General features: G+C 57.1%; 1 protein-coding gene across 1 annotated transcript; it reads right to left on the reverse strand.

Moving 5' to 3' along the window:
* Positions 1-240: 240 nt before the first annotated feature.
* LOC135329234 (scavenger receptor cysteine-rich type 1 protein M130-like) lies at positions 241-22890 on the reverse strand. The gene is made up of 17 exons (XM_064517185.1): positions 22824-22890; positions 21462-21776; positions 19734-20042; positions 19182-19496; positions 17830-18147; positions 17433-17747; positions 16701-17015; positions 15945-16007; positions 15538-15862; positions 15148-15173; positions 14721-14858; positions 13889-13984; positions 13365-13448; positions 12831-12983; positions 12322-12499; positions 7841-8075; positions 241-450 (listed from the first exon to the last, which is right to left on the reverse strand). Exons 1-17 carry the CDS (start codon positions 22888-22890, stop codon positions 241-243), a joined length of 3462 nt encoding a protein of 1153 aa, XP_064373255.1.
* Between the last annotated feature and the right edge of the window lie 2285 nt (positions 22891-25175).

Here is a 25175-nt window from a genome sequence, read left to right on the forward strand (position 1 = left end):
GAGAGAGAAGAAGGGGATAGGGAACAGTCATCACGGATTTACCCAGGGTAAATTGTGCCTCACCAACCTGATCGCCTTCTATGACTAAATAACGTATTTGTGGATGGAGAAGAGTAAATGTCTTTTCCTTAGACTTTAGCTAGGTGTTTGACACTGTCTTCCACAATATTCTTGTATGCAAGTTAGAATGCTACATTTTAGAGGGGTAGACAACAGATGGGTTGAAAGCTGCTTGGATGATCAGGCTTGGAGGGCAGCGGTGAATGTGTAGCAGTACTCATCCTGCTGGTCAGGGAGAAGTGGAGCACCACTGATGTCGCCAATAGCTTGTTCCTGTTTATCTTCTTTAGTAGTGACATGGAGGAGGCAGCACTCATCATGCTTGTAGATGACCCTAAACTGGAGGTGTGGGAGACCAGTTTTATGCTTGAGGCTGCCATTCAGAGGGACCTAGACAGGCAGGAGGAAGGGGCTGTTAGGAACCTCATGAAATTCCACAAGGACAAATGCCAGGTCTTGCACCTGGAGTAGGCCAACACTCCGCAGTGTTACAGGCTGGGGGCTGAGTGCCTGGGGAGTGGCTTTGCAGAAAAGAACCTGAAGGTCCTGGTGGACAGGAGGCAAAATATGAGCCAGGACCATTCCGTGGCAGCAAAGACGACCAAAAGGATCTGGGTCTGTAGGACCAGGAGCACAGCCAGAAGGTTGAGGGAAATGATGATCCTCTTCTAATCAGCATTCATTAGACCATGTACAGAATCCCAAGAAAAATGAAGGAGGTCGATAACTGAGACTGAGTTTGTGAAAGGCCCTCAAGATCACCAGGGAGCTGGAGCATTTGCTTTCTGAGGAAATGGGGCTTGTTCAACCTGGAGAAGACATGGCTTTGGAGGGATCTCATAGCAGCCTTCTGATGGCTACAACGAGGTCATCAAGAAGATGGAGCCAGGCTCTTCATCATGGTGGGAGGACAAGAGACAATGGGCATAAGCTGAAAGAAGGGACGTTCATGCAGGAGATGAGGAAAAGGTTTTCCACTAAGAGGATGGTCAAGCACTGGAGCTGGTTGCCCAGAGAGGCTGTGCAGTCTCCTTGCTTGGAGGTTTCCAAGGGCAGACTGGATCAAGCCCAGAGCGACCTGGTTCGATGCCAGAGCTGACCTTGGTGTGAGCAAGGAGATTGGGCTAGAGACCTCCTGAGGTCCCTTCCACCCTGAAGGTGTCTGTGATTCTTCCCCCTCTGGGTCTTCACTCTTTGCTGTCACAGAAAACATACAGGTTCCCTGTGACAGTGGAAGTAGGTCAGCTTTCTTGTCGGCTTCCAGTCAGGGTTGTGCAGATGCAGGGCTTCTTGGCAGGAATGCCCAACACAGCCCTGATCAATCCTTTGCTTCACTTTTAATTTCCTTTTTTTTTTCTTTCCCTCTTTCTAAGTTTGTGTCTTTTACCATCCTGATCCCCTGGCATGCCCACCCCTGCTTACCCTTTCCCTATTGGCGCTGTTTTGAATTGTTTTCTTTTGTTTTTGACACAGAGGAGCTTCAGTCCAGAGGGACCTTGAGAAACTTGGGTGATTTGGACAACAGACACCTCATGAAGATTTACAAGAGAAGTGTCAAGTCCTGCAACTGGGGGGGAATAACCGCATCCCTGAGGAGAGGTTGAGGGCCCTGGGCTTCTTTATGCTGCTGAAGTGGAGGTGCAAGGCAGTAGAGTAGTAGCCTGCGAGTGCTTGAAGGGTGGTTTCAGAGATGATGGAGCTTCTCTTGGTAATGGGAAAGAGCACGAGAATGGTAAACAGCCACAAAGAGCACCTTGTGCTGTTCAGATGTAACATTAGGAAAAGAGAATGTCACTTGAAGGGCAGTGCTGTGGTGCTACAGGTCACCCAGAGGGAGTCTGTGATCAGTCCATGGCTTTGCGTTTCAAGGAAAAGCAAGCAAGGACAGAGAGACATCACTGAAGGGAGGCAGATCCATGGGTGAGAGCAAGGTGGGGAAGCAGGCTGGATGTCTGCAGTCTGCAGGGAAACAGGCACAGGCATGGGACAGCATGGGACGGCCTGTGGTGGAGTCAGCCAAGGGCACCGCCAAGGCTGAAAGCCTCTGACAGAACTGATGTTTTTGTCCTCTTGGCTATGGCTATTGTCACTGCCACTGAGGCCTACCAAAAATGCCATCTCCTTAAAGCACAGTCGCACTGCCTTCTCCCCTCCAGGGAGCCCAGGAAGTGCCGTATTGTTGGCCTGCACTCGGCATTGCACACTCCCACTGCCCCCGTGAAGAGCCCCAAGCAAAGCATGAGGGAAAAGATCACCCTACCCAGGGGCTGGGTGTCAATGCCTGTCCAATCTGCTTGATAAAACCTATCAAAGTTTACTTGGCATTAGAGCCAACTGCACATTTCCTTTGCCTACCTGCAATCAATGTCTCCAACTTTCTGCTCTAATCAGCCTCCAGGGAGGCTTTGTTGGTAATGGTCCTCAGTGGGACCCATCAAAGCTCCAAGAAACTTTGGCGTTTACTTCTGACTTTAACTTCTTGAGTGGTTTGTTCAATCTCCTCTCAGTATCTGAGGTTCATGGACTCAGCACCAAATACACCCAAGGGGTCATTAAAATGCCAAAAGCCCTAACAACCCATGTCACTCTCCATAATTTTCTTCAGTTCTTCAATTCTTGTGTGGCTAATTGGAGAGGTTTCAGGAGTGTATTTACAAGAGGAAGATTTCAATGAGCACCTGAAAAAGAAAGGATTTCTGCTTTTTAAGCTTTATTTTTCAGCTTTCAGAATAACTGATATCCACACTCCCCAATTCATGCTGATCCAGAGCGTCTCCTAATCAAGTATGGACATGTGGGAAAAACAGCATTTTTGATAAGAGACATGTATGGCCAACCTTCCTTCTCACCTCCCCAGCCCTGCCATTTCTCTCATCAGCCACTGGGGACTTACATCACTCCTGTTAGAATCTAACCTTTTTCCACTTAAGTCTATATATACAGCTCCTATACACCAATTCCCATCTGCTTTCCTTAGACAACTACTTGCAGACACAGGAGGATTTTTCTTCATTGCAAGCAAACAAAAATAAAATATGATACAGTTTAATAAAAAGTAGAATACACTATTCAAGTACATGTTAAGCCCAAGCTGCCTCCAGTGAGGTCCACTTTCTACATGGAATAACATTCCTTGAAATGTTTTTGACAAATAGATAGAAAAGGATAGATAGAAACACAACTAGGGAGTAGGGTAAAGAGACAGTTAGACTCTGATAGGCTAGCAGCAGGCTCATGGCTGGGGCAGGTGCATGTGAGGTCACTCCTGCCTTAGCAGCTGACAGACCAGCAGCAGGCACATGGCTTGGACGCTGATTGTGATGTTCCTTGTATCTGATCAGCCGAACCTGGGGTTTTAGTTAGCATCCTGGCAGGAGATCCTGGCAAGAGTTTCACAAGCTGCAGGCCTCAACCAACCTAGTGACACATGGCAAAATGTGCTCAGCTGAGATGGACACCTGAACTGTCAGGTTAGAAATGACTCCCTTAAGGAAGAGAGGAGCATGTGCAAAGGTGAGGACTCTCGGGGGCCTTGCAGAGTTATTTGCATGAAACAACTTCAACTTTGCAAGCTGATCCTCAGCTATGACCCTACAAGTATTTCTTGATGACTTACAAGAAAGTGCTTGAGCATCAGGTGAGTATTTTCAGGGTCCAAAAGCAATGTTGTCATTTTCTTTGTTTTCAGCACAAAAAAAAGCTCTGAGCCCTTGAAACAGCACTCTGTAGTATGGGCATCTGGGAGAAGTGGTTATAAGAGGCCAATTATTTCCTGAAGAAATATTTTGTCTTTGGAAGTTTTCCTTATTTTCCCATTTTGAAAGGTAACGACTGTGGCACTGCTGCTCACAAGAGTACCTCTGAGCGCTCTGTCATGACGAGACCACTTCCTTGTTAACTATGCCAGAGAAAAAAGTCCCACTGCGTCAAAACTGTGCTCTCTGGTCTCCTCCTGGATGCCAGCCCCTGGATGTCCTGTTTTGGTGCCCGGGGCAGTACGCAGTGTGCAGGTTGCAGCAGAGATCACCAAGGAGCGAGCCCTTTGGCAGGGAGAGAACAGGACCTTGCTCCCGCCTTATTTCACTGCATTGGAGAGTTACTTGGATGGCTAATTAACTGCTAAGTAGGGCATATTACTGCATTACAAGCAAACGGTTTCTAGAGTACTACCATATTAGAAGAAAAGAGTCTCCACACCAATTATTTATTGCTAGTACCTCCCAATAAGCCTTTATTAACAGGAGAGAGAGGCAACTGCTATGCCTCTAGTCTAAGAAAACGTGAGATTCAACAGATCTCAGAAGTGTTATCTTCAATAAACTCCTCCAAGGGACCCTTCCTGAAAAATGACTTATTATGATCTAAATAATTTAAGCTGCATATTTATATATATTTCACAAGAGGTCTGGAGTATCTTATATCTTTGGTTAAGCATCAGCTTGTGGGATAGGAAAGCCCAAATCAAATAAGGGATGGAAATCATGGAGAATGTATATATATATATATATATACACACATATAAAAAAAAGACAAAGCATTCTGTAAATGCTAAAATTTATTTCACTGCTCTTTGTATTACCCACCACCTGTGAATTACCTTTGATATTAGCTTCCATGCGTTTTCTTTCTCAGATAGCCTATACTTCAACTGCAGAAGGTGGTACCTCTGAGTGCTTGTTTTTATGGTCTCCAATTTTTAGTTGTATAAAGGAGTTACCATTAAACAGAAAGGCATGGGTTTCTTTTGCTTCATATGCTGTCAGTCTATACGTAGTACAGACTTGCATTAACTTTGGTTCAGTATACCATAGTAATCAGAGATGTAGCTTTTCCATTTTTCATTTCTTTTAATCAAAAAGGGTATATTCAGCATTACAAAGTGCATTTATGAATACTTTGGAAAAGATTCCTCTCTTTCCTTTCTGAAATACATTTGAAAAATTAGAAGTGGTGAATGAATATTTGGGTGGAAATGTCTGGGACTTTGACGAACTCCCTGGTTCGGAGTCAGACCCAGAGCATGAGGGCGAGGCAGCTGTCTGGCCAGTGGCAGAGCAGTGGCTTACCGGACTGAATGCAGTCAATTTGAAGGGACCGCAACAGTGAGTGATTTTAAAGCATGATAACTGCAGGCTATGAGGGGCGCTACAGGCAGCAGCCCCGCGGAGGGTTATTAGAGTGGCTGTTAAGCCTGTGGGATAATGGAGCAGATGCGGTTTATTTTACTAGCAGGGAACTTGATAAGAAGGGGGCTTTGCACCAGGATCCCAGGCTGCGCAACACCCTCCGCACCCTGCAGCAGCAAAACCTAAATGTTTCCCCGTCCCTAATGGAGTGGGTGACGGGCACAGCACGGTTAACCTGGCTGACTGCCGCAGACATCAACAATGGGTTCACTGGGTGGACTACTATCGCAGCAGGAATAAACCATCTACGGCAACTGGGAATGTTGTTCAGCACTTATTTCCCCGAGTTTACAGAACCGGATCTGATCTCCGTGAGCAAAACCATCCGAACTAAGATGCTGCGACCTGCCACCCCCATCTTAAAGCAATGGTGCTACTTGCGATGGGGGTGGGTGTGGTGGGGGGAGTGGCAGTACTGCTATCTCAGTTAGCAGTGGCATCCTCTGTTAGCAGAGATAGGAAGTCAGGAAACAGGCAGGTGAACGTGAAAAAGGAAAAAAGAGTCAGCCATGGCACTACGTTCCAAGACCTGCTGCGAGCCGGTGTGCCGGGGGGAGGTGGATGGTAAACGCAGCACGGAGCTGCTCAAGTGGCGGCTGCAGCTCCAGCTGGAGCAACACACATAGCCCCCGGGGAGCGTGGTGAGCAGCCTGGAGAGCGTGGGGGACCCAGGACACCCACTGCCCCATCAGCAGCATGCACAGAGGGGAGCTGCCAGTGGCACAAGCAGGGGCCAGGCAGCATTGCCTGTGTTGTACCCACTTAGCTCCACGGCAGTTGCAGAAGAAAAAGCCTTATATCCACAGAGGACAAAAGCCTGGGGAGGTGTGGCAGACTGATTATATCGGACGCTTACCAGAGAGCCAGCAGCACAGATATATTCTGACCACTGTAGATACCTGCTCTGGTCCATTATACATCCACTCCTGCACTGCAGCTACACAGGCTCACACCATTAAGGCATTAGAAGACTTGATTGGGTTATATGGTTCCCTGGTGGAAATCCAAAGTGATCAGGGTACTCTTTTTACAGAGAATGACATTCAAAATTGGTCTGGAGAGTGAGGAATAGCCTGGACATATCACATACCCTACCATCCACGAGGGATGGGATTGATAGAGCGAATGAACGGCTGCTCAAAGAGCAGCTGTGCAAATTGTCCCCTGCTGGTACCTCACGAGTTGGAGCAAAAATGTTCATCACGCAACTGCCTGCCTCAGTGCCCAGCCACTGCATGGCTCTACCCCATATGCTCGTTTCAAAGGGGAATCCATCGAGCCCCATAATAGTTTAGCTCTCCAGGGGGGTGGACATCAAGGCATTGACTCAAACTACCTTGCAGAGGTAAGAGTTCAGATCATGCATCCACCCAGCAGCCAGGTGGTTTCGGGTCTACAGGGCATGCTGTGTGGGTGCATGATCTGACTAAACCCAGACAGCTGGAAGGGGAAATCTTTGCTGACAGTCCAGGAGATCCCCACCTGGTACTAATCAAAGGGGAAAGTGTCCCAGTCTATGTCCTTTCTAGGAGACTCTTGCCCAGAGAACCGTGACCTGATGAATATGCCTACCCCAAATACTACACAATGTAAAGTCTGAAGAATCAGCACAGGACAACCCCTGGCAGTGACTCTGTCAAATTTAGGACTATGGGGAAAACATATTATGCTCCTGGTCTTCTGGGCTGATTAGTTTTATGTGCATACATACTATAATTTACCATATGTGTGTGTATATGTGTGTGTGTGTGTGTGTGTGTATATATATATATATGTGTGTATATATATATATATATATATATATAAATACATGTATATACGCCGGCTCCAGGCGCACAAGCACGTGCCGGGCCGCAGCGTCGCCCCAGTTCCCTGAGCAGCAGCCGCCAGCACCCATGGGCTGGGGCTGGGCAGAGCAAGCGGCTGTGCGCGTGGGGGCGGCCGGAGCCGCCGCAGCCCGGCTGGGTGTGAGCATCTGCTGGGGAAGGCCCGGCCGGCCTGGGCCGCCTCCGGCCCCACGGGAGCCCCCAGCTCTTGCTCCCCTTCTGCTGGTGGCCCCGTGGCTCGGTGCCGGCTGCGGCGGCCATTTCTCAGCACCATCCCAGCTGTGAGGGGAGGGTGCGGGTGCAGCTGGGCTTGTGGTGGCTCCAGGCTGGAGGTGACACCAGGCCTAGTGGAGCCAGCAAAGGTGCTGCTGGTGCTGCCCGTGGGCAGAGAGGGGTGACAGCACTTTCCGAGCTTCCTCGCAGACCTGCTGGTCTCTGCGTCGGCTTCGGTTATTTTAGCTGCAGCAGCAGAACTGCCCTGGGCAGGCAGGCAGGTGCTGTGAGGGCATCAGGCACATCAGATGCCCCTGACCATGGGAGGTGAGAGCGCAGCAGGAGGGGAGGCAGGGGGAGGTCACTGCTAGGACAGTGCTGGTGAATCGCTCCTGTCCCAGCAGCCCCAGCCAGCAGCAGGGGAGCAGGCACTGGGGTCACCATGAGTGGTGGGAGCTGATTCAGCAGCTGGGGAGGTGGAAGCGGGAGTGGGAGAGGCAGGCAAAAGCATAATGGCTGGTGCACTGTTTGTGAGGTCACTTCCATTACACTTACCTGATTGGCCAGAAGAGGGCAGGCTGGCATTATGAGGTCATCAACAGCATCACAGATGCTGCCCAGCAGCAAGGAGAGCTTGGGAGGAGGTGAGAGAAAGGAGGAGGTGAAGGTGGCATTGGTGGGTTTGATTGTGAGGTCTCTCCTTTCACAGCAGCTGATTGGCCAGCAGCAGGTGGGCAGGCATGTGAGGTCATCAAGGGCATGACAAAGCCCATAAGGTAGAGGGGAGAGCCTGGAAGGAGGGAGAGGCAGGTGACTGTGGCACTGCTGGCATAGTGGTTGTGAGGTCACCTCTGTGACTGCAGCCTGGTTGGCCAGCAGCAGGTAGGTAGGCACTCTGAGGTCATCAAGGTGATGAGAAAGCCTCCCGGGGAGAGGAGAGCTCTTGAAGATGGCCGAGGTGACATGGCTGGGACCTTTTCTTGTGAAGTCACTTCTATTGCAGCAATCTGATCGGGTGGCAGGCAGGCACTGTGAGGTCATGAAGCAGGTCAGAAAATGTTCCCCATGCAGAGGAGAGCTCAGGGGAGGGGAGAGGGACAGGCAGGTAAAGAGGAACAATGCTGGAATGATGATGTCACTTCTTTTGCACTGTGGTAAGATCTTTGGAAGTAAAGTTACAGCTGTGATACAAGGATGATGTTCAGATTTGTCCGATATGCTCCTATATCAACAGAAATGGATCATGCATGCTTTGGAGGAGTCATGTAGGACCCTGGGCCAGCTGGATTATAAGGATGCCATGAAACAATCCCATTCAAGGATTCCCACCCAATCCAGCTGAAGATGCTGTTGCAAGAACATCTGTGATAGAGACTACCATCAGCATCTGGAAAGCAACCAGCAATCCTGTCCAAGAGGTTTGGATTCCCCACATGAGCATCACCCTAAGCAAAAGATCCCAAAGATTAGACTTTTGTTTTAGACCAACATTCTGACCATGAACGTCTCTGAAGCACATGGATCACTTTGATCCATCACCTTCTTGTTATGGCCCTGGGCTCTTGTGTTGTGCCCCTGTTGTGTGCTCTACCTGGACCTTCAGAGCAGGTGTAGAGTTTCCTACAGCCAAGGCAAGAGATTGGATTGTGGGTCTGGTCTGGAGCCTGGCAAACATCTCCTGGGGATCCCAGGGACATCATCCTGGTGATGGAACAGGGCCATGTCATCATGTTGTCACTCTTGGGCCATCTCTGGCCCAAATCTGTGTGTGTCTGTGTAGTGACATTTCTGTAGCTGAGCATAGGGGTCCCCGTGGCAGCCCTCAGGGAGAGTGTGTCCTTCGGTTGAGGGCTGAGCCCGGCCCCACATCTCCCTGTAGGGCAGGGCAGGGGCTGGCGCAGCCCTGGTGCTGGCTGAGAAGGTGCTCAGCCCACAGCGGAGGGGCTGTGGGGCTGAGCAGAGCTGCATTGCTCTTCTGTACCCCAACTGCTGGAAGCCAGTGGGAGAAAAGCATTCACAGAGTGAGACCCCATGAAGGTGGGTAAAGCACATGGGTGCTGCAAACACAACTCCCGTCCCCACGGGAAACCCCTGCTCCTGCTGGGGCTCAGGCTTCAGCCCTGCCTCTCCCACAGGGAGAGATGGGCCAGGAGCTGGGAGGGAGGGGGCTGTCTCGGGGCAGGGGCTGCCATCAGGGAGGCTCCAGGTCCTGGGGCTGGAGGTGGTGCCTGAGCCCCAGTTCCCCTCAGAACTCCCAGAGTCACCCCAGCCCTTCCCCACTGCTTCAGGGATGTGCTGGTGACGCCACCGTTGTCACCATCAGTGTTAAGGAAATTATTGAACTGAAACTCTCTAGAGGTAGCTGCTTAGCACAACTTATATAAAAATTGCTTAGCATGAGGAGCTAAATTTGCACAAGCCTTAGGCCACACTAGGATAACATGAGGAACTTTCACCTAGTTTGGTAAGAAAAAGGCCCCAGAGCTTGTTCAAGCTGGGAAGATAAGGGAGTCACAAGCGGTCTATGTTCCTGTGTCTCATGCTCCGAAAGGGAGGATGTCAAGACTTTGAAATAAGGCCTGTGCAGAGCATCAGGACCTTGAGGGACAAAGCCTCCTCTCCCTGCTGGGGCAGTGTTAATAGTTGTGGTCTGGAATTACTTCTTCCTCCTCAGGACCTTGAGAGACAACAGTGGGACCCAACAAAAAACGGAGACACATCTGTCAGCAGAAACCGCAACAGATAAGGATCAGATAAGAACAAAAGATAAGGAAAGAAACAGCCTGCCTAGGGACAATGATGAGACGCAATAAGGAGCATGGGACCCCAGACCTGACTATTACTATTGGTCTGAACTACTGTGTGAGGGGTGGAGAGCTTAGATGGAAAAGTTATAATTGCCCATGGATTTTTTCGTTTGGGGTCCCTCTTCAGAGGCACCCAGCTTGAGCTGTAATTGCTGCACATGCATCATTAAAACTTCTTTATTTAATTTGCTTTGATTTGGCTCCGAACTTTTCAGTGGGCACCTAGGGTTGGACCCCATTATCGTGGCCAGCAAGCCTAGCCTTCCACAGCAATCAGCCACACTGGAACTTTTCCCTCACGCCTACACTGGGGATCCAGTCCCCTCCCACAATTGCTTCCCTGCTCTGCACGCACAAGCCCAGCTCTGCTGCAAGGTCCCCAGCACCAGCGCTCTGTCGTGGAGAGGAGCAGAGATGTCCCCAGCCCCAGGACATGCTGCTGCCCGCGGAGGGTCAGTGCAGGGCGTGGGGCTGGAGGAGCTCCCAGTGGGGCACGGGGAACCGCTGCCACGGGAGAGGGTGCTGGTGACAGCTGCTGGCTCCCTCCTCTCCTCGAGGGCAGGATCCTGCTGTTTGCAGTGCTGCCGACGTGGCTGTTCCCAGCAGGGAGCCCGGCTTTGCCCTGCCCCAGCTGGGGGGTGCAGGGGGCTCACACAGCCCCACTGCCAGGCAGTGGCTTGGCTACTGGGGCCAAAGAGAGCTGCCCCTCCTGGGACCCAGAGCTGAAACCTTCCTGCGAAGCAGAGCCAGCGCTGGGCAGCACTGGGGCTGGGAGCGTTATCCTCTGCCTCCCCGAGAGGTCTGATTTTGTCTCCTGGCCTGACGGTGCCCGTTGCAGGGGGAGAGGCGAGCTGTGCTGGGGCAGTTGGGCAGGGAGAGCTGATGGCAGTCGCATGGCCCCATGTTTTCTTGTGGCTGGGAAGGCTGCAATCAGTAAACAAGTGGAGGGAGGGATGCATAAGTGGTAGGGTGAGGGGGAAGAGAAAAGGAAGGAAAGAAAAAAATGCAAAGGAAAAAGCAGGGAACATAAATAACTGCAGTGTAGGAAGGAAAAAAAGCCAGGAAAAAAATCTTATCATGGAAATATGCCCTTGTGAGCATCCTCAGGGGTGGGCCTGTCACAAGGCCAGGGGCTGAACCGTGACTTTGGGCTGGAGCCTGCGTGTTGTGGGGCTCCCTTCTCCAGCCCACTGCCCTCTCCCTCTTCTGCCTCCCACCCTGCTGAAGGAAACGTCCCCTCCTGTGGCTGCCTGCTCCCGTCCCCTGCGCCCTGCACACAGATGTTGCCCTGCACAGACCCAGCCTGGTGCCCCAGGCGAGGCAGCTCCTTCTTCTGCCCTCGCAGCCCAGCAGCGGCAGGGCAGAGGGGTGGGGGAGGATGGGAGCAGGAGGGGGGTCCTAGCACTGTCCTGGCCCTGGTGCCTCAGTCCCTGGCTGTGCCAGGAGTGCTCAGGAGTCCACGAGGGCCACGGGAGCCAGGAGCAGCCCCTGGAAATGGGAGTCCCTGCAGAGCCAGAGGAGGGGAAAATCAAGCTGCTCTGCTCCGTGTGCGGGGGCAGCGGGAAGCAGAGCTGCCCCCAACCACTGTGGGGAGGTGATCCCCAGGCGATGAGCCCCTCTGGGGCTGCCTGGGGTGTTCAGGGCCCTGCTGGCAGCTCCGGGCTCACTGCTGTGGGGCCACCGCCCATGGTTAACCCTGTCACTGCAGCTCTGCGGTGGCCTCCGTGCCTGGGACCAGGGTGGCCCAGGCAGAGCCCCCAGGAACAGAGCAAGCAGGGGCACTCCTGGGGTGAGGAGACTGGACCTCCCTGCCCAGAGGGGCATTACGGGACCCTGCAGAGAGACCCCTTTTGACTGGAAGCTCTGTGTGTTGTTTGCAGGATGGAAATGTCTCTGCCAGCAGGAATATCCTCCAGCTGGACTGCTCACTATTCCCGCACTGCAGGGACCAGAGGCACTTGCAGGCACACAGCCTGTCTCAGAGCCCACTGCTCCCGAGACCTGTCCCTTCCCCACTGCTGGTTCCTGGTGCTTCGCCCTCCCTGATCAGCCTCAGGGAGACACCCTGACACCCGGGCAGGGAAGCACCAGCTCTGGATCAAACCTCCAAATGGCTTTAATAACAACAAATACCAATGCATGGTGTAAAAGTAGAGGAATGAAAATAGAGGAAATGCCCAGCTCTTTCTGCTACCAGTGGGAGAAGGGAGACCAGTCTCTGGCACTCACGGCTCTCCCAGCTGCTCAGACCTCTCTTCTGTCCCAGGTGCACCCAACCACATGGCAGGGGTGGTCTCTCCTGGCCCTGGGCTCAGGGACCTTCTGGCACCAGGGTCCAGTCTCACAACCTTGATGTCCTCATGGGCATGTGCCAGAGACACCTCTTCAGCATCATCGTATCCCGTGTCTGCGGGGAGCAGGGATGGGGCGGCTCTCTCAGCTCCAGGGGCCCCATCGCTTCCCCAGGAGTGCAGGCTCCCCCCTGGAAGCAGCAAGGCCGGTGCATTGTGCAAGTTTTCCCTGTGCGCGTGCCCCTTCTGGGCTGTCAATCCCCTTTCTCTCCCTCCTCTTAATGTCCTGAGATCTTCAGCCCGTTCTCCCACCCTAGTTTCCCCACCAGGAAAACTCCTGGGCACATTCCCTCCCTATCCCAGGAAGTTGGGCTGTCAGTACGCAGCGACTCTCCTAGCACTGGGGACGGCACCCCAGGAGCCGGCAGCACTGCATTTGCCCCTCACCTCTCTGTGCCTCCCCGGGCCCATCTCCCTCCTCTGCTTCCCTGGGCGCTTCCCAATCTTGCTGCCCAGGAACAAGATCCTCCCCGGGGTCAGAGATGTCCCTGGCATCATCATAGCCATCTGCTGGGTCACCTCTGGGCAGGATGAGGCCATCTGAAAGGAGAGGGGAGCTGGTGGCAATGAGAAGAGCCCTCCCGCAGAGCAGAGGAAGGAAGGACGTGCAGGAACAAGGGGCTGAGATGCTGGTGTCGGCAGGGCCACAGGAGACCCAGTGTCCTGCCCACCCACCCCAGAGTCTCAGGAGCGTGTGTGCGGCAGTGGGGATCCCTCTCGACCATGTCCCCTGTGGGGCACAGGGCTACAGGCACCCAGCTCAGACGGGTACGGCCGACCCTCGCCTGCTCCGCATGGCTCTGGAGTCACTGCTCAGGGCGATTCCTCCCCACCCCGATGGTGACACCCAGTGACTCTGCTGTCGGTCACAGAGCTACAGGGAGGAGAGACCGACCCTTCCTCTGCCTCCCCCTCCATTACCTGGGGCTGACCCAGGACCGTCCTCCTCCTCACTGTCCCTGGGGTCAGGATGCAGCTTGGTCAGGGACCCCTCTGAAGAGGAGCCTGGCAAGAGGAGCAGCGGGTGTTATCAGGGTGAGCCCTGCTGACCCTGCTCATGGCCAGCGCTGCTGGGGACAGGGACCCACACAGCAGGGACTGCATGGGGAGAGGGCTCGGGGCTCGTCCTGCTCCCATGGGACAAACCCCATCTCAAAGGGCCTTTCAGAGCTGCCCTGGGACAGCCCCTTCCCTCACCCCCCAGGAACAACCCTGGGGTGCAGTGGGGCAGGCAGGGAGGAGCTGTGCCCCAGACTGGGATGGGCAGAGCTGGTGGGGAGGAAGCTCCTCTCCTGAGCCCAGCACGGGGCTGCTCTCCCCACAGACTCCATGGCCCAGTGCTGTGGGGACCACTGGCCCAGGGGCTGCCAAGGTCCCATCCTGGGTCAGGGCAGGGGGAAAGGGCCCTGAAAACGTGCTCCCACCCAGGAGGGACCCACACAGACCTGAACGACCAAACCTCGCCTGCTTCTCCCACGTCAGGCTGTAGTCGATCTCCTGGTACACGGCCTCAGAGAAGGGCTCCAGAGACCTCCTCGAGCCTGGGGACAGAGGCAGGGTCAGCACAGAGACATGGAGAATGAGCCCGATGTGGTCACCCAGCCCTTCCCCAGGGCCAGCCCAGCACTGACCCCACCGCCCAGCCCCACTGCTCTGTCCAGGTACCACTATCACATCTCCAGTGACAGCAATGTCCCTGTGGAGATGGCCTGGGGCAATGTCACCCTCACGCTGTCCCTTCAGAGACAGCTCAATGCCTCTTTTGGCCCCGACTCAGTCCCTGGTCTGACCCTGGAGCAGCTCCCGTGGCTCCTCTCCCCGGAGGGCTCCCCACTCTCTGCCAGACGGGTCCGTAACGCGGCCCTGCCCTGCCACGGTGGGCAGGGATGGACGGAGGGAGCAGCCTGGGGACCGGACACCTGCACTGAGAGACCCCCGGCCCTGTGCTCCTCCCGGCACCACTCCTGCCCCACAGCATCCCCGCCAGCGCTGCCCACAGCATGGCCAGCAGCATCCTCAGACATCTCCCACCGCTCCTGGCTCCCCCGGCCCCTCGCTGCCACTTCTCTCCTCACCCACCACCATCTCCTCCTGCGTCTGCACTCTCTCCACCCCTGGTTGCTGGTGTCCCACAGACAGACAGTGAAGGGGCAGTGAATAGGGCAGGAGGCAGCACCCCCACCCCAGCTCCATCTGCGCCCCTCACAGACACCCCACAGCACCCGCGGGGCTGCCAAGAGGCATCGCCCACCCTGGGACCGATGGGGAAGGACCCACCTCTGCGCTGAGCCCTGGCACTTCGCACTTGCCCCACCAGGAGGGCCAGGAGCAGCAAGAGCAGGGCCCCCAGGACGATGCAGATGACGACAGGCACCGAGACTCTCCCGCTGTCCCTCGCACGGCCCTGGGTGGGATCTGCATGGGCAGGGACATGGATGAGGCAGCCCCTGGCCTGGGGGAGGGGGGCCCCGGGGACACCCCAGTCCTGACCCCCACATGTGGCAGCAGGGATGGGGGCACAGGGGTGGGTCACGGGGCAGCTCCCACACTGCTGGGTGAATCACAGCCCTCCCCAAAGCCACCCGCTCCCACCCCAGGGCCTCCTCTCTGGGGCTCTGCACCCCAGCACAGAGCCCCTTCCCTGGGGCTGCAGCCCACAGCCTGGCCCCAGGGAGACCCAGCCCCAGGGAGGAGGGGAGGTTACCTGCTCGGGGGGGTGACGTTGTCGTCCTGGGTGCAGCTGTGGAGCAGAGAGAGAGAGAGAGAGGGGTGTGTGTGTGTGTGTGTGTGTGTGCACGCGCACAGATGTCCCCTACAAGTCCCACCTGAACTGTCCTCCTCTGGGTCCCTGTGACAGGCTCAGGGCCCTCTGCTCTGGGCCGTGGGGAGGACGGCACAGGCAGCCCAGGGGATGCACCCAGGGGGCTGCAGGATCCCACAGGCAGAGGCCTGAGGACACCCAGCCCCACAACAGCTGCTCCCCACCTGGCACCAGACACCTGACCTCCCCAGGGACATCCCTGCTCTGAGGAGCTCTGGGGCCATGTGAGGACCCAGCTGGGGAAACATGTCCTGGAGCAAGGAGACAAAGCACTGCCACTCACCGGAGCAATTCACGGCAGCATCTTCCTTGTGCTGGCAGGCACCGCTGTCCCCGGGCTGGGCCCAGCAGTCCCGGAGAGACCGCTCCGTCCCTCGGCACTCCACCTGCTCCAGCCAGATGGGACCCGTCCCCTCCCCAAACGCAGCCTCCCCCAGGGCAGACACCGCGGGGCCGCAGCCCAGCTGCCTGCACGCCACCTCAGCGTCCTTCAGGTCCCAGGAGTCGTCGCACACCGTCCCCCAGGAGCCGCGGCGCCAAACCTCCACTCTGCCCGAGCACCCGTCCTCTCCTCCCACGGCACGAATCTTCTCCGTCTCTGGAAAAGGCAGAAACCCCCTGTCACTGGGGCAGCTGGGAGAGCCCAGCCAGGCAAGAAGGGCACACGGAGGAGCAGCTACCTGTGCAGCTTGTAGAGTTGGGGCACTCGGCCACTGGGGCTGGGGGCGTTTCTGGTCGTCTCCCTGCAGAAGGAAATGCTGCGGTGAAGGGGCTGCTCCGTGGGGGCCACACAGGTGGGAGCAGGACTGACCTGTGCTTGAACCTCCCAGTGCCTCCTTGGTCATGCACACAGCTGCAGCCCCCAGTAATGCAGTGTACAGCAGTGCCGCACTCCAGGGTTACCCCTGGCTGCTCACCCCCAAAGCATCCCTGGTTAGCAGAGGAGCAGAAGGATGTTCCCAGAGGGGAGGCTTTTCTGAGCTCTGGTGCAACAAGTGTTCTGGGCAGTGCCTGTTTTCTGCACAGCCCTCAGCCACCAGGACTGGTTTCACTCTCCCTCTTCCCAGTCCCTCAGCAAACCACAGCCACAAGCAGGATGCTCTGCATGGACTTCCCAAGCTAAAAGGAGGTTGTCTGGGCCTGTCTACGGGCGACAGAGAGCAACAGGCAGCTCGGAGAGGTGTCCAAGGGGAGATGGAGGAGACACTGCCTAGAGGTGCCTCTGCCCCTTCTTGGGCTATGCCGGGAGCTCAGAACAGCTACTGCTGATGGACACGTGTCCCTCCAAGCGCTGAAGGCATGTTTGTGTCACTGACAGCAGAATGGTCTCAAATGGAAAGTAAAAGCCACTCCAAGCTCTTTCTCTGCCTTGCACCTTGCTGAACAGGGAGCAAAACCTGCTGTGAACCTTTGTGCTCAGGTGCCTCCAGCATTACCATTGCAGGTGATGTGAGTCTCTTCTCGTTGGTCATCACAAGATTGCGGGTCCCAGGGAGCAGAGGGGCACTGCCAAAAGGAGCTGTTCATCTTCCCACATTGAACATAATCCAGCCATGCGGGGCCAGATACCTTGCCATACACCAGATGTGTTTCAATGAACCCTCCATCTCCACAGCCCAGCTCTTTGCACACCAGAGACACGGTGTCAGGAGTCATCGAGTTGGAGCAAACACTCCCCCACGTCCCGTTGTAGAAAACCCGCAGGCTCCCAGAGCAGCCGTCGCTGTTCTCCAGCCTCAGGGCCACAAACTCTGGAAGGAAAGGCACAAAGTTGGGGGGATCAAGCTAGTCCTGGGGTGAGGAGAGAGAAACTGCAGCCATCCCTGACAATCCCCCCTGCAGTAGCCAAGGGCGAGGAGAGTTACTCCAAGAAGCAGGGACCCTCCTGGGCACCCCTGGGCTCAGACAGGAAGAGGACACTGCCAGCAAGTCACTGTTTCACCAAGGGAGTAGAGAAGTCCCTGGGATGCAGCAGTGCCCTCCCCTCTAACCCCTGGAGACAGCTGTGCTCTCCCTGTAACAGTCTGATGGGGAGTGTGCACGAGTGTCCCCAGGTCGGGGGCAGGAAGGGGGCTCGGGGCAGCCAGGGACAGTCTCACCATGCCCTGCTCTTCCCTCGTCCCTACCTCCCCGGGCACCAGGCTCCCACCACCGCTCCCTGCACAGACCTGAGCAGACGACTCCTGCGTCCTCTTTGTGCCTGCAGTTGTGCTGCCCCCAGGCCCCGGCAGGGCAGTCCCAGAGAGCAGCCTCACCCCCGGAGCAGTTCACGTCGTCCAGCCAGATCTGCCCGGAGCCTTCCCCATAACGAGCAGAGCCGGCCGCCTCCACAGCCACCCCACAACCCAGCTGGTGGCAAACCACGGTGGCGTCAGACAGGTCCCAGGAGTCATCGCAGACGGTCCCCCAGGTGCCCCGGTAGTAGATCTCCACTCTCCCGGCACAGCGCCTTGTCCCGTTCACCAGCCGGACCCGCCGGCTCCCTGCAGACAGGAGAAACCCCGGCTGTCAGAGGTTCGCAGCCCTGGGGAGCACAGCACGTCGGGGACCGTCAGAGCGACTCACCCGAGCAAACCACCCCCACGTCCTCAGCAATTCCTGCCGGCGCTGCCTCCAGCAGGGAGGTGTTGCAGAGGGCCAGGCGAGTCTCCTCCCCTGCACACTGGACCCTTCTCAGCCCCACAGGGCCCGTCCCTCGCTTGGGCTTCGGCAGGTTGTAGGCTCGCTCTGCCTCTCCGCACTGGAGCTGCCGGCACACCACGCTGGCATCGTCCATGTCCCACTGGTCATCCAGGACTCTGCCCCACGCCCCGTGCAGGGACATCTCCACTCGCCCGTCACACCGGCTCCCTCCGTCCACCAGCCGCAGGGATTCAGAGGGTCCTGCCCGGAGAGAGGGAAATGCCCTGGACCCTCTGTGACACTGCACAGCCCTGCACCCTCCCGTGTGTCTCCCATTTCTGCTGTCCTCAGACACCCTGGGGCTCACCCAGCTGTATCCAGCTCACAGTAAGGAGCTCAAGGATGGGAGTTTTCCCAGGGATTTCTTTTTCTCCACTCACTAAACCTTGCTGAGTACAAATGTTGCTGTTTCTCAGGAAGGGACAGAGATGGAAAAGTGTGGGAGGTCAGCGCAAATCCCAGAGACACCAGCTACGTCCTTAATGATGAATCTGGAGCAGCTCCAGCAGGAGGAAGCAGGGGCCTGTGCAAGGCCTGGGTGATGGACAGGACAAGCCCAAGCCTTGCTCCCGTCCCTGCTCTGGGACTGGCCCCTGCTGAGACACCCAGGGGAGAGCCCACACGTCTCTCCCCCTCTGCATCCCTATGGATCGGGGCCTGGGAGCTGGTGTCCTTGGCAGGAAGCAGACGGCCAAGGGCCTTTCTGATAAAACAGGACGAGTTTGGGTTCATACTGACAAGAAGCAAGGGCAAATCCCAGCCCCACTCTGCAGCTCAGCCCCAGGGATTGCTCCTGCTAGGCGAACCCACGGCAGCCCCTGCCGGTGGTGGGATCAGGGTCTGCGGGGCTCTCTGCAGTCTGAGATGGGGCTGTGTGATGCAGGAGGGAGCAGAGGGTCCTTCACAGCTGCAGTGAGTGGAGCTGTGTCCCACAGCCCTGTCCTGAGCCTGAGCTGCAGGAGGGGAGCAGAGGAGCCCAGGCCTGGTGGTGGCCCCTGGGGCCTGAACCAGCTGCCCTGGGGAGGCAGAGATGTCTCCTCCGTGCTCACTCCTCATTTCTCACAAGGCAAAGAGGTCTGCCTGAGCAGACAAAGCCCTTTCAGTCCCTCCACGGGGAACCACAGTTTCTCCAGGAAGAAATTCAGTTTGTCATTGCCATGGGTTCCCCAGCTTCGGGTTGCCATGTGACACACAAGGGGCAAGTTCAGTTAATCCTGCATTTTCCCTGCACTCACCTGAGCAAAAAACACCAGCACTATTGTCATGTGAGCATGGGGAGGCCCCCACGGCAGTCACAGAGCACTGTCCCAAATGGGATTCAGTCCCGTTGCAGTGGAAGCTGTCTCTCCAGACAGGGCCGGTTCCTCTCCCAAAATGCCCTCCTCCAGGAACGGACTCAGCAAATCCACAGTTGAGTTGATGGCAGAGAACGTGGGCATCGGCAATGTCCCAGCGAGAGTCACAGAGGCTTCCCCAGGTTCCCAGCACCTGGATCTCCACCTGCCCCGAACACACCGTGCTGCCATTCACCAGCCTGAATCCTGTGTACTCTGGGGAAAGAGGAGGAAAAGTGAGGATGGCTTTGTGCTCTTGCACCCTCAGGTGTTGAAGGCGACACCAAAGGCATAGCAGCCCTTCCTGCTCCTTCCACAGCATTTTAAGATTACAGACAATGACTCCAGCCCTCCTGTGCTCACACCATGCTCAGCACGGTCACTTCCCTGCTCCCCTGCCCCACGGCACACAGCTCGTGGGAGGCATTTCACACCTCCTCCCCAAATGCTCACGTGTGCAGGTGACACCAGCATCATTGGCATGGGTGCAGGTCTGGTTGCTGAGGGACATCCTGGGGCAGGAGGAGAGGAGGGATTCACTCCCCACACACTGCAGCTCTCCGTCCCAGGTGGGCCCGACCCCCTCTCCAAAGTGAGCTCCTCCGGGGACGGACAGGGCTGTGCCACACTGCAGCTCCCTGCAGATAACATCGGCAGCTTTGAGACCAAAGTGAGAGTCACAGACTGGTCTCCACTGGTCTCCATCTCTGATCTCCACACGTCCTGAGCAGGGACTGTCTCCTCCAACCAGCTGGACAAATCCTGGAAAAAACACCAACGATGGGGAGTTCCCAGGGGCTTCCAGCAGTTACACACCTGCATCCCACACAATTTCTATGGCAGCCACATCCAAAATGCCCTGTGAACATCCTGGCAGCAGCTGTCAGTGGGTTTTGATGACAAACCCTCCAGGGCCCCCTGCACCTCCTCTCACACCCACACAGCGCCCCGGGGCTTGTGTCTGTCCTGGACCCACAGCCACAGGCACTGCTGAGGGAAATGCTGCTGCCCCAGAGGCCCGGCACTGCCCAGCGCAGGCCCCAGCACTGCAGCACCTGGACCAGGAGAAGCTGCCCAGGCGCTCACGGCTGCTGCAGCCTGCTCAGCCCCTGCAGAGCTCAGGGCTCAGGGCCAGGCTGGGGAGCTGCCTCAGAGCAGCCCAAAATGCGCCCTGTTCCCGGGGGTGTCCTGGGGTGTCGGGGTGTCTGTGAGGGGTGACACGTCCCAGGCACAGAAGTGGTGCAGCTGTAACCGGGTCGGTGCCTGGGCCAGCTGCCCCCTCCGACGTGTGCCCGGGGAGGGGTGTCCCCAGGCAGGGCCACAGCACGTCGCAGGCCAGCGACCGGGCAGAGGAGCAGGAGACCCGTGTGCAGCCTGGGCTGACACCGTCGCGTGCTGCAAAAGCAGGCACAGACGAGGGTCAGCGAGTGCTGGCAAAGCCCTGTGGCACGGGGCAGTGTGGGGAGCCGGGGCCGGCAGGAGCGGCTGGACAGTGCTGCCTGGATGGGCCGTGTTCCCCACGGGGCGGTGACAGCCCCGGGGACCTGCAGGGCTGGCCTGAGCATGCAGTGACACAGGAGGGAGCAGCCAGCGGCCCCGCAGCCACCAAGCCCCGAGCCCACATGGGGCTGGTCCTCGCAGGGTGGCCCTGGGCACGGGGTGCGAGGTGCTGCCTGCTGCCCTGCTCCTCTGCCCAGGCCCTGCTCTTCTCCCCTCTGAAAAGCCCCTTTGGCTCAGCCGAGGGACTTGCGTTTGAGGGGAATGAGCCGAGGGGCCATGGCCATCTCATGCCCTATCCCGGCCATGGGGTACTGAGCAAGTCATCCCTGGGGTCTAGGGCACAGGAACCCCCAGCACTGCCAGCCGGGTCCTGGCAGAATGGGAGGAGATCGATGGAGACCAAGAGACCCCACGGGGCAGTGTGGGGGATTCATCTCCCAGCATGAGGCACCACCTGGGGTGGGCTGAGCCCCCAGGACCCTCACGGGGTCTGTGCACCCGGGGATGGGCTCACCCGGGCTTTCCCCAGGGACAGCAGCAGCAACAGTCCCAGCTCGGCAGCGAGAGCAGCCACGTCAGGGCCTGCGCTGGTACCCACGCATTTCTCCTTCAGGGCACAGCCCGGTTAGTGCTCTGATCCCAGGCCCAACCCCAAAGGTGAGGCACTGCCTGACTCCTTACCTGAACACATCACTCCAGCATCCTCAGCATGAATGCAGTCATGTTCACCCCAACCATCATGACTGCACTCGGACAGGGCAGCCTCGGTGCCATCACACTCAAGATAGCTCAGCCAAATCGGCCCAGATCCTGGCCCAAAATATCCATACTGAGGGGCTTGGAGAGCAGATCCACAGCCCAGCTGCTTACAAACTACAGCAGCATCTTTCATGTCCCAGCCATCGTCACACACCGTCCCCCACTGGTCCTGGTGTTTCACCTCCACTCTCCCAGCACAGGGCCTGCCACCAGCCTCCAGCCTCACCTCCGCAGCACCTTCAAACACAGACACGGGGCAGGTTAGGGGAGCACCGAGCCCCAGCGCTGTGGCTGTGCGGGGTCCCCTGCCTGGGGCCGAGTCCCAGGCACCGGGGTGTGAGCCCTCTCCCCTCCACACTGTCCCGGGGCAGTGCCGGGTCCCTCCTCTCCCCACAGGCTGCACTGGGCTGTGCTGGGGGATGCCCAGCTCCGGCCCTGCTGGGCCATTCCCACCCCAGAGCCCTCGGCACCTCCTCGCACCCCATCAGCCCCCTGCACCCTGCCCATGCCCACCCGGACACCGTGCCAGGCTCTGCACAGGGCACCCGCTCCTCCCCAGCCCGGTGCCCCACGAGCAGCCCTGTACCCCCAGGCCTCCCCACACACTGCTGCTCCCCCCCCGCCCCCCAGGATCCCAGGCCCCTGCCCACCACCTGCCCTGGGCACCACCCAAACCCACCCACATCCCACAGGGCTTTCCATGTCCCCAGAGAGCACTGAGATGATCCCCACAATCACTCCCAACCCACATCCCCTCCTCGCCCATGGGGATGAGCCCAGCCCCTGCCCCTGGCCAGGGCCCCCGGGAAGGACACCTCTCTTCCGGGCTGTGGACGCAGATGCCCTGGTGCCCTTCTCTCTGCGGGGCACAAACTGCCCCTCCTTGGGCCAGGCTCACCCTGAAACGGGGCAGCGAGCAGCACAGAAACCCTCCTGGGCACCCGGGGGGTTGGCTGTGCCCTGGGGATTGCTGAGCTCTGCAGTCACCAGCTGACCCACCGCCAGCTCTGGGACACAGCACTGGGGGCACAGGGGGTCCCCAAAGGGTGCCCAAGGACGAGGTGTCTAGAAGCACACCCAGGCACTGACTGCCATAAGCACAGGAGCCCTGGAAGCACAAACGCCCTTCTCCCACCCAGAGCGGCACAGGGTCGATGGACTTGAGCACCTTCTGACCCTTGTCTCACTGCTTTGTGGGATGAAACCCCTTTTCCAGAGGGATCCCCATGACCCTGCTGGTGCCCAGTGGCCCCAGGGCTGTGGGACAAGGAAGCAGGCACTTACCCCTGCAGAGCTGCACCCAGAGGAGCAGCCACAGCACCCGAGGGACGAGGAGACCCTCTGCCTCCATCCGCAGCCTCCTGCCCTGACGGCACTGCCCTGCTGCACCCCACTCCCTGACACAGCTCCTGGGGACTCGCGCAGGACAACAAAGATGGGAGGCTAATATATCTCTGCAGGTGCTGGCCCAGCTGCAGGAGGAGCCAATCGAAGCAGCAGGCACCTTTTTAGACATTATCAGGCGTCATCTCCCGTCTGACACAGCCCAGCCCTCCAATGAACTTCTCCAGCACCGTTCATGACCATATATGAGGCACGGCTCCACTGCGGATGTCACGGTCGCTGCTCTGGGGCATCGTCACGGGGCCCATCCCAGTGGGACAGGGCAGGCCATGGGGGGAAAATGGGTCTGTCGCCCCTCGTATCCCACTGTGGGGACAGGGAGCTTTGGGCATCTCATACCCTGTGTTTGCCCACGTGCCCAAGGTGTGAGTGTCCAGCTGTCCCCACACCATGGGAACCGTGGAGCTGGGATTGCCCCGGGACGGGCTGTGTCAGGAGGGGAAGGAAACAGAAACAGCCCCTGACCCCGCTACAGCCCTGCTGTGCCGGGAGCAGCAGCGGTGAAAGCCCTCTTTGCCATGGCCAGAGCCACATCCCGTGAGCGCGGGCTTGTCAGTCCCTTCCTGGCCCGTCCCGCGGTGGGTGCCTTGGTCAGGAGCAGGGAGCTGGGGCATGTCACTGCTCTGACAGCAGACAGGGCAGCCCAGGCACTCAGACCCCCCCCACCCCCCCGGGTGTTCACCCAAGAGCCCGTTATTCCCTCGCCGGGGCTGAGCGGGAGATCAAAGCCTCGCCTGCAGGTGCACAAACCACAGCCCACGTGACCTCGGCAGCCTGCGCCGCGCTCTCCCTGCAGCAGCGGCTGAGCCAGGAAGACGGTGGTTTCTCTCTGGGCCTGGTTCCCCAAGCAGTGTCACTGCACGTAGCCACTGTGCCAGCTCCAGCCCCAAACCTGCTCCCAGGGATGGGGCCGCAGGGGCTGCTCCTGCTGCCTTTGCAGACACAGGTGCTGGGCACAGGTCCTAGAGGGGGATTTTTCTCTGCAGGTGACCAAAACACTCCTAAGCCCCCATGCTCAGGGCTGAGCAGGGGGACGGATGTCTCCTGTGCTGCAGGGGCACAGTGCTCGCAGCTCACAGCACTACAGCAGCCCAGGGCCACTGGCACCCAGCACCTCTCCATCTCTCTGTAACTCCTGTCCATCGCACACCACCATTTATGCAGAACAGCACACACATTTCATTGCAGTTTCACACAAGCAATACGGCATCTCACAGCATCCCACCATGCTGTTATTGCACACTTTCATACATTGCAATGCCATTAGACTTTCACATATGGTTATGTATTTTACTTTTCTACTTACTCAGTGGTTTTCTATTGAGAAATGCTTGAGCATTGTATTAGGCTCTTCAAATATTATTGTGGCTCTCTTTTTTCACATTACTCTATTATGTTGCCCTTCCTGGGATGTTGTCCTTATCCTCTCAGGAGCACTTTGCATTTAACTTATTTACCTTCCCTTCCCTTCCCAGCAGGCACAGGGCTTGGATACTGACTGTGAGATCACTGATGCCTAAGTGCCTGAGAGGTCAACAGTAGGCACACGTGGCATATGATGACACGGACCTGAGGTAGGGTAGTGCAAAGATCCTTTATTGAAAACACAATGGCTGGTTATATAGCAATCAAGCCCAGCCACTCCTCCAAGTATCTCCTAAGCATTGTGGCATCTTGTGATAGGTAGGAAGACATCTCCTGATCCCTGGCAGGCAGGCAGGCCAGCAGGACAGGCCCACCGTAGCTGCTGACACATAGGCAGGAAGGCACACCGTGACTGCTGGTACGCAGGGAGGAAGTCACATCATGATCACTGGCAACTCACGTGCACACATTCTGGCCACAGATCATAGTTACCACATCATCACTTTCTGTCTTAGAGATTCTCTGCTGTCTTACACAGTGCCATTCTGTTTTGGTCCCCAACAGGCACATGGGTGGGACACGTGCTTTTGGGGTCATTCCTGCTGGAGTAACTGATAGGCCAGCAGCAGGCACACGGCTTGAATGCCGACTGCCAGGTCACTGCTCCCTGAACACCTCACAGGCCAGCAGCAGACGCAGGGCTTGATTTTGATTCTGAGGTCACTTCTCCCAGAGCCCCTGATAGGCTAGCAGCAGGCACTTGGCTTGTGTGTTGATTGTGAGGTCACTGCTGCCTGAGTACCTCATAGGCCAGGAGCAGGCACATGGCTTGGATCTTGATTCTGAGGTCACTGCTGCCTCAGCATG

Source organism: Dromaius novaehollandiae, chromosome 9 (genome assembly GCF_036370855.1).
Source record: "Dromaius novaehollandiae isolate bDroNov1 chromosome 9, bDroNov1.hap1, whole genome shotgun sequence".
Classification (NCBI taxonomy): Eukaryota; Metazoa; Chordata; class Aves; order Casuariiformes; family Dromaiidae; genus Dromaius; species Dromaius novaehollandiae.